Source organism: Anopheles maculipalpis, chromosome 3RL, assembly GCF_943734695.1.
Source record: "Anopheles maculipalpis chromosome 3RL, idAnoMacuDA_375_x, whole genome shotgun sequence".
NCBI classification, from domain to species: Eukaryota; Metazoa; Arthropoda; class Insecta; order Diptera; family Culicidae; genus Anopheles; species Anopheles maculipalpis.
In genome coordinates this window covers 25329135-25342326 of record NC_064872.1, presented here as the reverse complement: position 1 = coordinate 25342326, position 13192 = coordinate 25329135, and the positions used below count along the sequence as shown (strand labels likewise).

The following is a 13192-nucleotide window of genomic DNA, read 5'->3' as shown; positions in this document are numbered from 1 at the left end:
CACTACCCTGTAAAACGCCTAAAGTTCTGCAATTTGCATTACAACGTTTACCTTATTCTGATTCTTTCTACAGTTTATTACTTTGCCTTAGCAAAGCGGTCTCTTGGGATAAATAAAACACTCACAAACACACCACCAAACACTCACACATACATCCTTATAGCCAATGGAACCGGTCCCTTAGTAGATTAGATATATTGAAAAGCAACAACTTCTCAGCCGTTTGTTTTATGTGTACATTTTGAATAGCGAAACGGTGCAGGTAGGACGGCAAACCCAGCTAAAACACTAATAGCTGGGCAAATATGATTGTGTACGTGTTTATGTGAATGTAAGCGAAAAGTTACTAGAAGAATGAGCTCTAGCTAGAACGAAAGTTATGGTCTGTTGTGTTTTTGATATCTGTTGTTTATAAAAAGCGAAAAAAAAGCGTTCAAAAATTTTCAACCCCAATAACGAGCGTATTGTAAACGAGCTACACGAGCGTAAGTAAAACGGAGTACATTTATCGTTGTTGAAAGCAAAAAAATAGCAAAACACTAACTTCTCTATGCTATTGCAAACGACACAGTCACTTTCCCCACCTTTGGATAAAAGGGTCACCAAAACAGAGAGGCAGCAAAAAGCAAGGAAGAAATAAAAATCAGCAAAGGGAAACCTTTAAGCCCAGCTCCACTCAATTATCGTTCAAAATGTGCTTCGTTTATTAAATTCTTGACCCCCCCGTCTTTATTTTTTCCCTCCCTTCCCCTAGGATAAGCTCATTAGTGGAAACAGTGCAGCAGGCTTCCAGCTCAGGTTTTTGGCAACGGATAAGCGTTGTTCAAATAGAGAACGATTCCAGAAAGAGAAGAGTGGTGGAAAAAAAAAACTATCCCAACACATATAATCCCTCCCTTGAGCGCTAAGTACACTCGGGTGGGTTGTTGTTACCTGATGCCGAGGAAACAGACGAGCGTGAAATACGTTTCCTAACAAACGGTTTAGCTTCTTGGTGAATGTCTTTTTTACCAGTGTTTCTCCCTTTGCAGTTGCACCGAAACACTGGTTGAAAGTATCTAATCCTTCGACTTTCAATGCCGTCTTGTCCTTGTTCCTGGGTGAGTCCGGGTGACGTGAGTACGTTGCAGTCGTTCCGACGTTGCAGTCACACGAAACAACTGTGCACAAGCACAGTGTCCCCAAGCTGTGCAGCAGCTCGAGAGGATGCACCGGCGGTAGTACTTTGCAGATGCAATTAACTAGATAAAAAGGTTTCAATTCATTCCGCGCCACGATTCGAGTGGAACGATCTGTATGTGTGTGTGTGTGTGTGTGTGTGTGTGTGTAGGTTTGTAGGTATGTCGAAAGCTTGCATTTCCTCCAGTTTCTATGTCTTCTCACTCATTCAGGACAGAGCGGAATTTTGCACTTCGTTGACACATTTCCATTTCTTTGGTTTCGTTTTAAACTGCAGCACGCCTTCAAAGCTTGTTGTGAGGGTTTCAAAAATTTCCAAATCCCACTTCTGTGATGAATAAATTTAAAACTCTAACACGAAAGCGAAAATGGAAAACAGAACCGTCACCCATTTCCCTTGCTAGCCTGTGCCACGGCAGTCGGCGAGTGAATTCCGCCTGATTTGCATTCATGTTCGACGCTGCTAGTGTCCCTTATCAAAGAAGAAACCTCGCTCATAAACAACGGCTCGCTGTTATCGTGCGAAGCGTACGGTTAGAACGGCACACGAAAAGATAGTTTTGTAGTTAAAAAAAAAACCCAAATGCTGAAACACTCCGTTCGCTGGCTGCAAAAGCTCCTCTACGAGGACGAGCAATGAATGTTTGAAAGCAATGGAACGGCCACACATGCACATGCAAACCATCACGTGGAGATTGATGTTGAGCAGCTTTTCTGATGTCGTTGATGTAGCTTTTTTTTGTTTAAAAGAAAATGTTTCCATTTTTTTTTTCTTCAACCAAATAACAACCAACCGACATCAAACGACTTCTAGACGAAATTCTAGAAATGTTTGTCACAGACCAGCAAACAAGCACTCTCGTGAAACAAAGCAAAAGTAAGAAAGAAAGAAGCATCAAAACAAGACCGAATCATACAAAATTCATTGTGACTCTTTAAAACAGAAATAAGCACGATGGAAGGAGAAGAACAAACGCCGATAAAAACAAAAGCGCACCGAATGGAACAAAAATATTAAATTCATACGAAGCGTCAGCCAGCCAGTTTGCGGCACAGGGGCACATTTATTTACTCGCCCCAGTAAATACGAATCGCGTAAAATGCATTCGACCTTGCTGATGCAATCCCTCGGCATACCCTTCCAGTGATATAATAATTGCATTTCACTTATTAAATAAACTCAATTTATTCCCAGGGAAAAAAACAAGCAGGAATTTCCAAATTATAAATTGATCAGAAGGTGTTTTTTGCACCTTTTTTTGCTTCCTTCTTTTTCCTTAAGTGCATCAGCAAAAAAAAAAAAGGTTATTGTTTAAACAGAACGCGTTCCGTCGCAGCGTCGTGTCATTGGGGACGCGCTGCACCTTCGCACGCGAACGCGCGTTCATAAAGTTTAAATTAAAATTTTCTTTGCACAATGTTTTCACCCCTCGCTTTTGAGCCCTTTTTCCTTTCTCGAATTTCCCCATCTTCCCTCCCAGTGGATGTGGAAAAGTGCATCGAAAAATGACAAACTTTTCGGGAAGATTCGCTTGTCGTTTGCAGCAGCTTTGCACTTCATCGGTGATGACGATGTACAGCAAAGGCAGCTAACGAAGAGCGGCATTAAGATAACTTTACTGCTTATCATTTTAAGCATCGGACGACCGTCGTCTTTGTGGGGTGGGATAACTCGTTGGAATGCATGTTCAAAGTGAGCTTCCAGCATGACGACCATGCGATGAGATGAGCTGATGATCGTTCGTATCATAATTTATGATATTTCCTAGTATGGCGATCTGTTTGCGATCTTATGACGGTGAAAAGGCAACTTTTACCCCGGTTTGGTGGTGCAAAAACAGGGAAGGGAGGGAAGAAAAATTTAAATTAAATCCCAGCACAGAACGGAAAGGAACAGCTGCCAGATACAACCAAGGGACCCTCGGAATCGGATCCAAAACCCAAACAAGGCCCACCATACGGTTCGGAGGGTAAACTTACGACCGCTTTTTATACATTTGTTTTCCATTCTTCTGGATGTTTTTTCCGGTTTTTTTTTTCATCAGTTGTATGCTTTCCTTCATTTATAACAAGTAAAAAAAAACGTAAAAACAGCGCGTAGAAAATTGAATATCGCGATTAAAAACCATTTCGAGCTAACCACAATCCCTCGGAGGGACGGAATTCATGAGGGTGCAAAAACCCCGGAAGGCCGCTTAAAATCGGTTGATGCTCAACGGCTCTAACAGATGCAATTGATTTGACCAACAACCGACCAGACCTCTGGCCAGACGTAGCAGAGTATTGAACATTGCACAGCAAACGAATTGGAAATGGAGAAAAAAATCACTGGCCCCGAGTTTCCGCTTTGGTGAATCGTTGTGTTTTTATCTTATTTCGGTGTTGTTTCCTCTTTTCAATTTTTTGTTTGATTGAACATCGCCGGTGACCGGTATCTAAAGCGAAAGGATGTTATAGTTTCGAATAAATAGCATGTACCGGACTGGGCGGAACTGATGGGAAATACGGGAATACGGGTGGCTATTAATTTATTTATCATTTTGCTTTATTTTACCAGGCACAACCGGGATTATAATGCAATAAGTTGAGCTGTACGCAACTGACAGCCGTGTTTGAGATGCTTCACGAGTTTAAAAACGAAATTTACTTATATTTTGAGGTTTTTTATTTGAGAAAATCAAAGATAAAGTTTTTTATTTATTCAAATACAGCCTTAGTGTGTGCAATTATTTTGGTAATGTGCCTAAAGTTTGGATATTGAGATATCTGACGAGTTTCATGTCAAGTCTGCAGGTCTTTTATTAAAAATTCATGATAAAATATTAAAGAAGATTACTTCAAATGAAATAATTCTTTATGCATTTTAATATATTTAATTTCTTTTGCTATTGCTAGAGAACTACATCTGTTTTATGAGTGTGTGAAAAATATGTTCCTTGTTTAATATTAATTTCTTAAAACAACCTTCTCCATAAAAATCGCTTTTGTCTTACTAAACGCCTAAATTATGCAAGTTTTCTTCAATAAAACCTTTATTTTAAGCCTTGAAAGCCCTTCTCGATTCCAAACCTTCTGAAAGTTCCTTTTTTATAAATAACATAGAATGTAACAATTGAAAAATTCTTTTTTGTTGTAAATCTTACACCAAATTATTAATCACCATTAAAATTTCATAGATTTATAATAATTTTTACTTGTGAAAAGCTTTTTTAAAGCACTTCATTAAGGACAAGGCACATGAGGTGATGCAGTTTTGAAATCTTCTTGCAGTTTTAATTTCTTTTATGGTCAGTTTTAACCAATAAGAGAAGCGATGGTTTGGTTGCGCCCATTTATTCCTTTTTATCGAGAACACTCACGAGAGGAAATAAAAATTCATCCCTTAAAACAACTACCGGAATTGGACCATATGAATCCGCTCGGTGTGTATGTGTGCTTGCATACATAAACTCGACCGTCCTATCGCCACACAAATGATTTATTCATTACGCACGAGCCCCAAACCGTGTGGTAATATCAACATTCTCCGTGTGTGTGTGTTATCTCATTTTTTCCTTTGGTTTTTCTCTCAAATAATTATGTTTTTCGCACGCCGTACATGAACGGTTCTGTGCTTCGTAGTGATCGTATGTATGTTTTGTGTGTTCGAGATCAGTCTTTAAATACTCTATGCTGTGAATAATTAGTGCCATATTCAAAAATGCTTCTCCGGTAAGCTCCTGTTGCTTGTCCATTACCATGTCTTGCCGTGGTGTTTTGGTAGCCGTGGAATTGTTAAATCGTGTGGTGTGCGCTGTATGTTTCAGGGCGTGTGTTGCTAGCAAATCAATGTGAATAGGTGTATGTAAATTTGAACATTAAAATATCGAACGTTTCGCATTTCCATGTTTAGGTTTTCGTACTAGCCAGAGCATTTTAATTGAGCATTCAAATAAAAAATCAATTAGAATGATAATTTGGTGGTACGAGTTTGAAAGGACACCCTCATTAAAAGAAAACTATCATTGAAATCGACTAGTAAAGAGCTTCACCTATGCCTATGCATTTCTAAAGAGTATTGTTTTAAATTAGTTGTGAATAAATAAAATTAAGCAACAAAAAATAAGGCATCAAACCTCCCACACTAATCAGATTCCTCCAATCACTGCATTAATCGTAATCGACATCGATCATTACTCTATCAAAATGGATAAAATAATTAAGCAGCATGAAGTTTTCTGCTTGTTTTTTTTATGTTCCTATTGTTTAAATCCGCTTTGTATCATTATCGTTTCAATGCGCCCAGCAGTACTCCGAATGCTGCTGCTATCGTGGATGGTTAATTATGAGTAAATAAAATTTGGATTAAATCAACCATAACTCATCGAGCAATCGGACAGTTGCTGTGGGTGGTTAGCAGGAAATTGAATTGAACAGTAAAAATAGGAGAACGAGAAAACGAGAGGTTAAATTTACAATTACTGAGGAATGATCTTTCCACCGTACTCTACCAGCCATTCCCAGCCAAACAAGGCACGGAAAGGGTTAATTTAATTATTCATCCACAAACGGTCGCTCGACTTCAACACAGGATCAATGCTATGGCATATTGTTGTTGGTGATGATGGCAGTGGTTAGTACGAATGTGAAACAAAGTAAAATGGAAAAACAAGAGAAAAAAAACGGGGCAGCTACCAACCCCTACTTGTCGCAGTCGGTGCTTGTTAATTGCTAGTAATTAAAATTATTATCACCAACAATATACAACGCAGTGATGGAAGTACCCATTAAACCAATCCCTGACACATTCTCGCTCCCTGTGTCTCTGATGTATCAAATGCAACAAATTATTAAACAATCAAAACGCAAGGGATTGGCGTGATTGTGGAACACAATTCGCCCCGTAATCGGTGCGTGTGCTTCTGATTCTGATTGATTGTGACAAAGATACTGCCAATTACAATCTGTTGTCGTATCGAACCAAATTACATGCTTAAAACTGAAGAAAAGGTCAAAGTTTTAGTTGGTTTTTAAATAATTTTGTGCCAATCTCGCATAACACTCTCTAAAATCGAAACATAAAAGAAAAAAAGATAATAAACACCACAAGAAAATCGAAAGAAAACAGCATTTAGAAGATACACCACAAACACTCTCTTTCTTGTCCTTTTCCCGGTAATCATTAGGAAATAGTAGTGGAAACGAATGCTAGTAAAAAAAACAACAACAAGAAAAAGACAGAAAACACTAACAGAACTATGTTGTAAGCAGTAAAACGAAACAAGAAAACTAAATCTAAAAGACTTATTGAGAGAAAAGAGAGGAAAACGAAAAGGGAGATTCAAAAACCAAACTTAGAATTTGTAAAAAGGAAAAAATAACACAAATGGAAAACTATGATAAAAAAAAAAGTAAAACCGACATAAACGCATGGTGATGAAATGGTGCGATTCTGGTAAGCTAAAAAACGTCATTAATTAACTAATCACCACAAACGAAACGACGAAATACGAGGCAGAAAAGTGAAATGTGACAAGCGGTAAATGAAAAAGAAAAAGGGAGAAAAATCAACTAGCGATTAAAAGTAAATGAAACGTAAAATAAAACCAATTAAACGGAACGAAAACATTGAGAATGAAATAATAAATCCAACAGAACAAAACAAGACTACACAAACTGCCTGTTGGCAGAATTGGCATCATTGAAGTTTATATTTTTGGATTTGCGCGCGAATGACATCCGAAAGAGAAGGGAGTAACAACACTGACCAGACTTGGTAAATGTGAACTAGTTCACTACACACCACTCTCCTCTGTGAAGGCGTAAGCGCACGGATTTGTACACACTTTCGCGCACAAACGCAAACAACCAATGCCACCTTCGATTTGCAGCTGATCGGGGCGTTTGTTTTGTACCTTGCTTTTAAAGGTTCTTCAGTACGACCTTGCACTTGAACGGTTGACGGTTTTTGGTTTTGCACGCTTGCAGAATTCGTTGTTTAAACCAGGGGTAGGCAAATCATGGTCCGCAAAAGATATCGAGCCGATCAGCTGATTTAATTGGACGCCGAGTGAATGTTTGTAGAAGAAATCAACGTCCTTGTCCAACGTTGTCCCACCAACTTTGTTTAAATACTTTTTTCTTAACAAATACGTTAATCCTTTTTAAATATTGCTTGGTATGAAATATTGATAGGGATGCTTCCTAGCGTATTCTTAATAGTCTGAGATAAGATAATCGTTTCTTGTTTAAAATTCCGAGTGCTCATCGAATAATCGTGTTTCAGCTGTGCTGACCCAATACAACCAAAAGGGTCCTGAGAATCTTAAGCACTTCGTCGGTATCTACCTTCCAACCCGCTCCCGAACTGACCAACTACTGGTTGAAGTTTTTCTTGGAGGAATTTCAGAACTGACGTACCAGACAAATGGCCTAGAGTTATGGGCCGAGAAGTGCATTGCCTTGTATTTTACCAGCAAGAGAGACATTCTGCTTTATTCCCACAATGTAAACGGTGTAATAATCGAACGTAAACGTTCCGTCAAGAGCTTTGAAGTGCTCCTTGAAATTATCGTTTTCATCTTCTATGATCAGCTAAAGCACATCATCATCGGCAAATAGCTTGCTGGCCCACTGAAGCTTCTAGCGCAAGATCTAGGTGTTCCGGCTTCGACACGTTCGACAAAACGTTCTACTGATCGCACTGTGCGTACCTTCGCTCGACGCGCTGCGGCAGCAAGCCCTTGACAATCAGAGACCCTTTGTAGTGGATCTTTTGGATGATCGAATCGACTCACCGGTTCTGCTATCAATTATTGTAACTCGTAATACTTTGCTCGTACATTTCAGTACTGAACAAGTTCAGGAACAACAGTCTGTTGTTTTTGAAAATATCCTTTATAATAAACGTTGGCATGTTCAGCTCACAGCAAAACAGGTAAATTTAATAAATCTGCTTCATTATGAACAAATACTATAAAATTAAGTTTGATTTTTTTTTAAACAACAATTCAAAACTGGACTTTAAACACCAAAAAGATTACTGTCTAATAGATTGAAGTTCTAAAGTGTGCCGATCCCTGGTAGATATAAACAAAATCGGATCAGTGAAGATCAACGCAAGGCGGAGCAGATTTGGACACCAGCGCTGGGTTGTAGAATGAATACAAATCAACGATTGTACACGCATCAATCACAGCTCGAAACGACGTGTCGCTCATATAAACGGGACGTCAATGGTGTCAATCGCGATTACACCATCAATTCACCACCTACGGAAGCACGATCGGAAATGTTCCAGAATCGAAAATTAAGACACACCATCCGTGACTAGTTTTAATACCGAAAAGAAGCAATTTTTATTACATTTTTTTCTCTACTCTTCTGTTTAATGTGACTGAGGGCGCTTCTAGAGCTGTGCATAGAGTTTTGGCGCATCCGGTTCGGAGATCTCGTCAGGGTTTCGTATCGAGCGGGTCTGGTCTGGTGTGCTGGTTTAGTACACATATGCAGCCTGATAGGGTGCACTGTACACGGCAGGAGCAGCGTACGAGGTGTAAGCGATCGGAGCACTGTAAGCACTGCTGGAGTACACCGTAGCAGCTGGCTGACGGTAGCTCTCGCTGTAGCTGTAGGACGCCGGTGCATACAGGAACTGAGGCTTGGGTGCGGCAAACACGGCGGCAATCAGAGCCATCAGGACAACAATCTGAGATGATAAAGTTTAGATAGAGCCCACCTCTTTTTAGCCATAACATCCACTCTTAACTTACGTATTTGAACATCTTGAAGTTTGGGGGTTTGTGGTTTGTGTTGTGTTTCACTGCTGGAGGTTGCACAAAAACTGATACTAGAACCAAGCCTTCACTGAGGTTTATATAGCAAAGACACGGTTAACCCTTCAAGAAGGATAGGACCATCAACTCCTCAGAGCTTGTTGGGAAGGGAAGAGAATCTTTCGGGAAGGAACTGGTTCTGATAAATGGACGCACGAACTGCGAGTTATAGAAGACACACGATCCAAACCAGTCCCAACTAAATGAACAAATAAATATATAATAGCTTTGCATGGTTCATTACACTCTCGCTTGTTGGTACTACATAAAACTGGGTGAGTAAGTAACTAAAATTCTCTCTTGTCCTGAGGACAGAAAAGTTCAACCATACTTTAACAACTGCACAACACACATAATATTTTATGAAATTATACATGAAATTATATACTTTATTTAAATTGCTATTCTCGCAAAACAATTTGAAGCATTTTATACAAAATCTGTTTGTCAGCTTAACTTGATTATTTTTAAAGGGTTTCCCTATGAATAATTAAAATATTTAATTGAAGTAAACAAATTTTACCAGAGAAAAAGCATTTTGAATTTAAGCTTTTAATGTTAAGTTCTGTTTTATTTCGATTCGTCTACTAAAATCAACAATTGTCAATTTTTTTTTTTAACTGTGAGATGCGGCCTGATGGTAAAGCGACAATGGCGCTGATCTTCACACGGTACGGCTGGCAAGAGTTCAAATCCCACCAGACCGTTCGCCCTTAGTGTGGACTGGCTATTCAACTCCATGGTATCAGCAAGTCTTGTAAGCCATACGGGTCACCTTAACAGGACATTAAGCCAAGAAGCAGAAGAACTTTGAGATGCGATCCGCAGGACCGGGGTTCACATCTCATCCTAACTGTTCCCCAGCAGTGAGAACAGACTATCCAGCTACGCGGTTTCGGTGTTGCCCGCGTGACCTAGTAGGACGTTTAGCGAAGAAAAAGGAAAAGAACTTTGATAAAAAAGTGTTGATAAATATGAATGACATTTGAGCAAGCAGTTACATAATATAAGAAGCCAGCAATAAAATATTTTAATGTTTCCCTTCATGCCTTAACGACCTGGATAAGCAGTCCTCATTACAGGGGACGGGTCAGATGTAATTGAATCTCCGATATTGCCGAGTGAAGTCCAGCACCGTTCTTAAAATTCTGAAATATTTTCTCTTACGTCTTATTGCACTCGCTAAAGTCTTGTTAAATTCACTTAATTTGATATTAAACTTTTTCAACATACTCATTGTTAATGTTGCGCCGAATAGGGATACTTAAATATTTGTGGAAAAAAGATCCTAGAAGGAACACTTCTTGGCTTAACGACCACGAAATAATGACTAAAGTTTCTTAAAACTAAACCATTTACAGATGAGATTTGATCTCCGTTTCTCAAACAATAAAAAAACAAAACAAGTACGTGTGCTTTTAAACACTTAGTCTAATAATACCCAATTTTAAAAACGTAAACCTTAACACCATTCAAATCCTATTTAATTCCATTTGCTTAATTAAAGCTTTAAAGCTTAATTTGAACAAATAATCCTTTTCCCTCTACAATATTCTAAACAAAACATGACTCAAGTATTAACCGCCAACGCCGTTTACTCTTCACACTGCTCCAATTACCGTTCGCTTGCTAAGACATCGTCCCATCTCATCCGTACGTGATAGGGCCGGGTCTCAAAAAAGGAATCTTGCCCTTGAACTTTAAAACTTATCTCGTACACTGCCCAAAGAACGTTGATCTTTCACGCTCTGTACGCACTGGGAGGGTAGAAACAAATAAAAAACAACATACGATCCTGCATGATCTTGCCACCGGGTTGGTCTATCGCATATGTACGAGCTACCTTCGCTGGCTTGCTTGCTTAAAAAGAACGTTCTTAAAATTTGTTCTTTAAGCCCGTACTTATTGCCCCATTGTACCGTTCGCCCACAATAATGGCTGGTCGGGAGCTAAAACAAGCCCCCGTAGCACTGCGTACCAGTTATTAATGGATAGGTGAGGTAGAGGGGCAAAATAAAAAGATCATCCAATCCACAGCCAAAAACTGGTTCTAAGACGTCTCCGGTGTCGAGGCGCTCATGTGTTCCCGATCGATCGATTCACGGGAACAATGCAAAAGGATACTTGTGTTTTGTATATACGCTTCCCATGCGTACGCACCGGCTCGAATGACAGCGATGCAGTATAAAAAGGCAACGAAATCCTTCCCAAAGCATCAGTCAAACGCAAGACTACAAACCAATCGCATCTAGCGCTCGCTCGTTCGAAAGCTCCAAAACAAACACCAAACACTCAACATGTTCAAATACGTAAGTACTGGCGTAGAAGTCTTCGCTGAAGAGGAAGAGTTAAACCTAACGCACATTCCTGCAACAGGTGATCGTTGTTCTGGCCCTGATTGCCGCCGTCTTCGCTGCCCCCAAGCCGCAGTTCCTCTACACGCCGACGGCTTACAGTGCGTACAACACGTATGCTGCTCCGGCCGCTGCCACCGTCTACAGCTCGGGTGCCTATGTACCGGCCGCTTACTCTGCCTACGCCCCAGCTGCTGCCACCTACTCGGCTTACGCTCCCCTTACCTATCTGTAAACGCTCCCCCCTTATACCATAGGACCTCGGAAACGGAAACAGGATGATTTGGACCATTCGGATAAACGATACACTGCACGCAAAATGACAACCCGAAATTCATACACACTGGAATAAATCGGATATCTCTCCCTAACATTCAAATGCTGTGTGATTGATGTGAATTTTGTAGTTTTGTAAATGCGAAAGAAATCCTTCAAAGGAATCGGTAGCAGTGCAACTGGAAAAGGATATTTTATTCTGGCTTGAAATATTTCAATTTGAATCGAAACTTTCAGACTTTGACGATGTGCTTTTGGCAGTTTGAAAAGAAAAGCTTTGACGGTGCTGGATTTCTTGGGGAGATACTTCTTGTGGAGGAAAATTGAAGGAAAAAATTTATTTAAACCTTGACTAACTATTTCCATTTAAAAAAATTATGAGTTTTTTTCCTGTAAACCTGAGGAACTTTCTGGCCGCATTGATTCACGTTGATACAGGGTATCCAAGATGAGCTAGTAATGTTCCAGCCAATTCTTGTCTATGTTCAAAATTAAAAGGGCAATTTAGAGGTTGGATTGGTTTCATGCCTTCTCATTATCCATCAGACAATTCTAACAAATATTTCAACTCTGTTTACTGTAAAAAAATTGTAATAGGTACAAATTTTTAAAAATCTTCCCGTTAAACCTGTCTTAAATTGTCCAGTTCTACCGGTAACATAACTAATTTTTCTTGAGCTAGGTTAAATAGTTAAAAAATAGGTAAAATGTGCTGCAATCTTCATATATTTCCAAGCTGAACTAGTGATGGTCAAACCAGTTCAGGAATCTGCTCAAGAAGTTGACAATTTGCTGCCAGAACTGAGACTCGCTCGCAGGATTAGGGCTCGCTCGATAATTTACATGCAGAATGGAACAATTTTCCAAATACTCACAAGCCCGCTGGTAAATTCTATACTGCATCTCGAAAATAATCCAGATCTCGTTCGAACGTTTCTAGTTCATCCCAAAAAACTCTGTATTGAACTTTGTTTTTACAGAGTATTTAAAAAAAAGTTTTTTTGGGAACTGCTGTCAGAATTCTTGTTTTCTTTCTTACAAAATATTAGAAAACAAATGTGGTTTCAGCAAATTGTCACCCTCATGACCACATGTCCTACCCAAAAACGCCATTAACATTCCTTCTAATCAGAAGAGAGTTCTGAAAAGGTACCACAGCTAGAGAGAGAGAGAAAAAGAGAACATTCTCTCACCAGTAAAATAGCGCATCGGTTTCTCATTTCCACCACGTGCTATTGTTTGCAAACGCAAACCCACAACCTCTACTCGCCGGAAAAATCGCTCTCAGGGCTGTGGGAGGGAAAACTCGGACTCCAAAAAAAGGAATAAAAACACCGGAATGTACTCTGTGTGCGCTTTTTCTCTCTCCCGTGGCCTACTGTGAGCAACGTTTCAGTTTCAGTGTGTTGCCTAACACATCCTGCTTACAAAAAAAGAAAATAAACGGGGACAAACGCATTTGGAGCGAGTCAGGGAAACAGTGTGAGTTCTACACCGGGAACGTCGGCGGCTCGACGCGCAAGGGGTTTCAGTTGACAGGCAAAATGGCGAAATCGTGAGCACTGATTT

The 13192-nt window shown here is 39.7% G+C and overlaps 3 protein-coding genes across 3 annotated transcripts in view; 2 read left to right on the top strand and 1 right to left on the bottom strand.

Moving 5' to 3' along the window:
* Nucleotides 1-13192, top strand: part of LOC126563786 (uncharacterized) — a 123054-nt gene that overhangs the window by 99704 nt on the left and 10158 nt on the right. The gene's annotated exons all lie outside the window — the stretch shown is intronic.
* On the bottom strand, nt 8654-9003 carry LOC126565720 (uncharacterized). Its single transcript, XM_050222925.1, has 2 exons — nt 8931-9003; nt 8654-8866 (listed from the first exon to the last, which is right to left on the bottom strand). Exons 1-2 carry the CDS (start codon nt 8940-8942, stop codon nt 8654-8656), a joined length of 225 nt encoding a protein of 74 aa, XP_050078882.1. The 5' UTR covers nt 8943-9003.
* On the top strand, nt 11181-11582 carry LOC126565724 (uncharacterized). Its single transcript, XM_050222928.1, has 2 exons — nt 11181-11302; nt 11370-11582. The coding sequence occupies exons 1-2, from the start codon at nt 11291-11293 to the stop codon at nt 11580-11582; spliced, it is 225 nt and encodes a 74-aa protein (XP_050078885.1). The 5' UTR covers nt 11181-11290.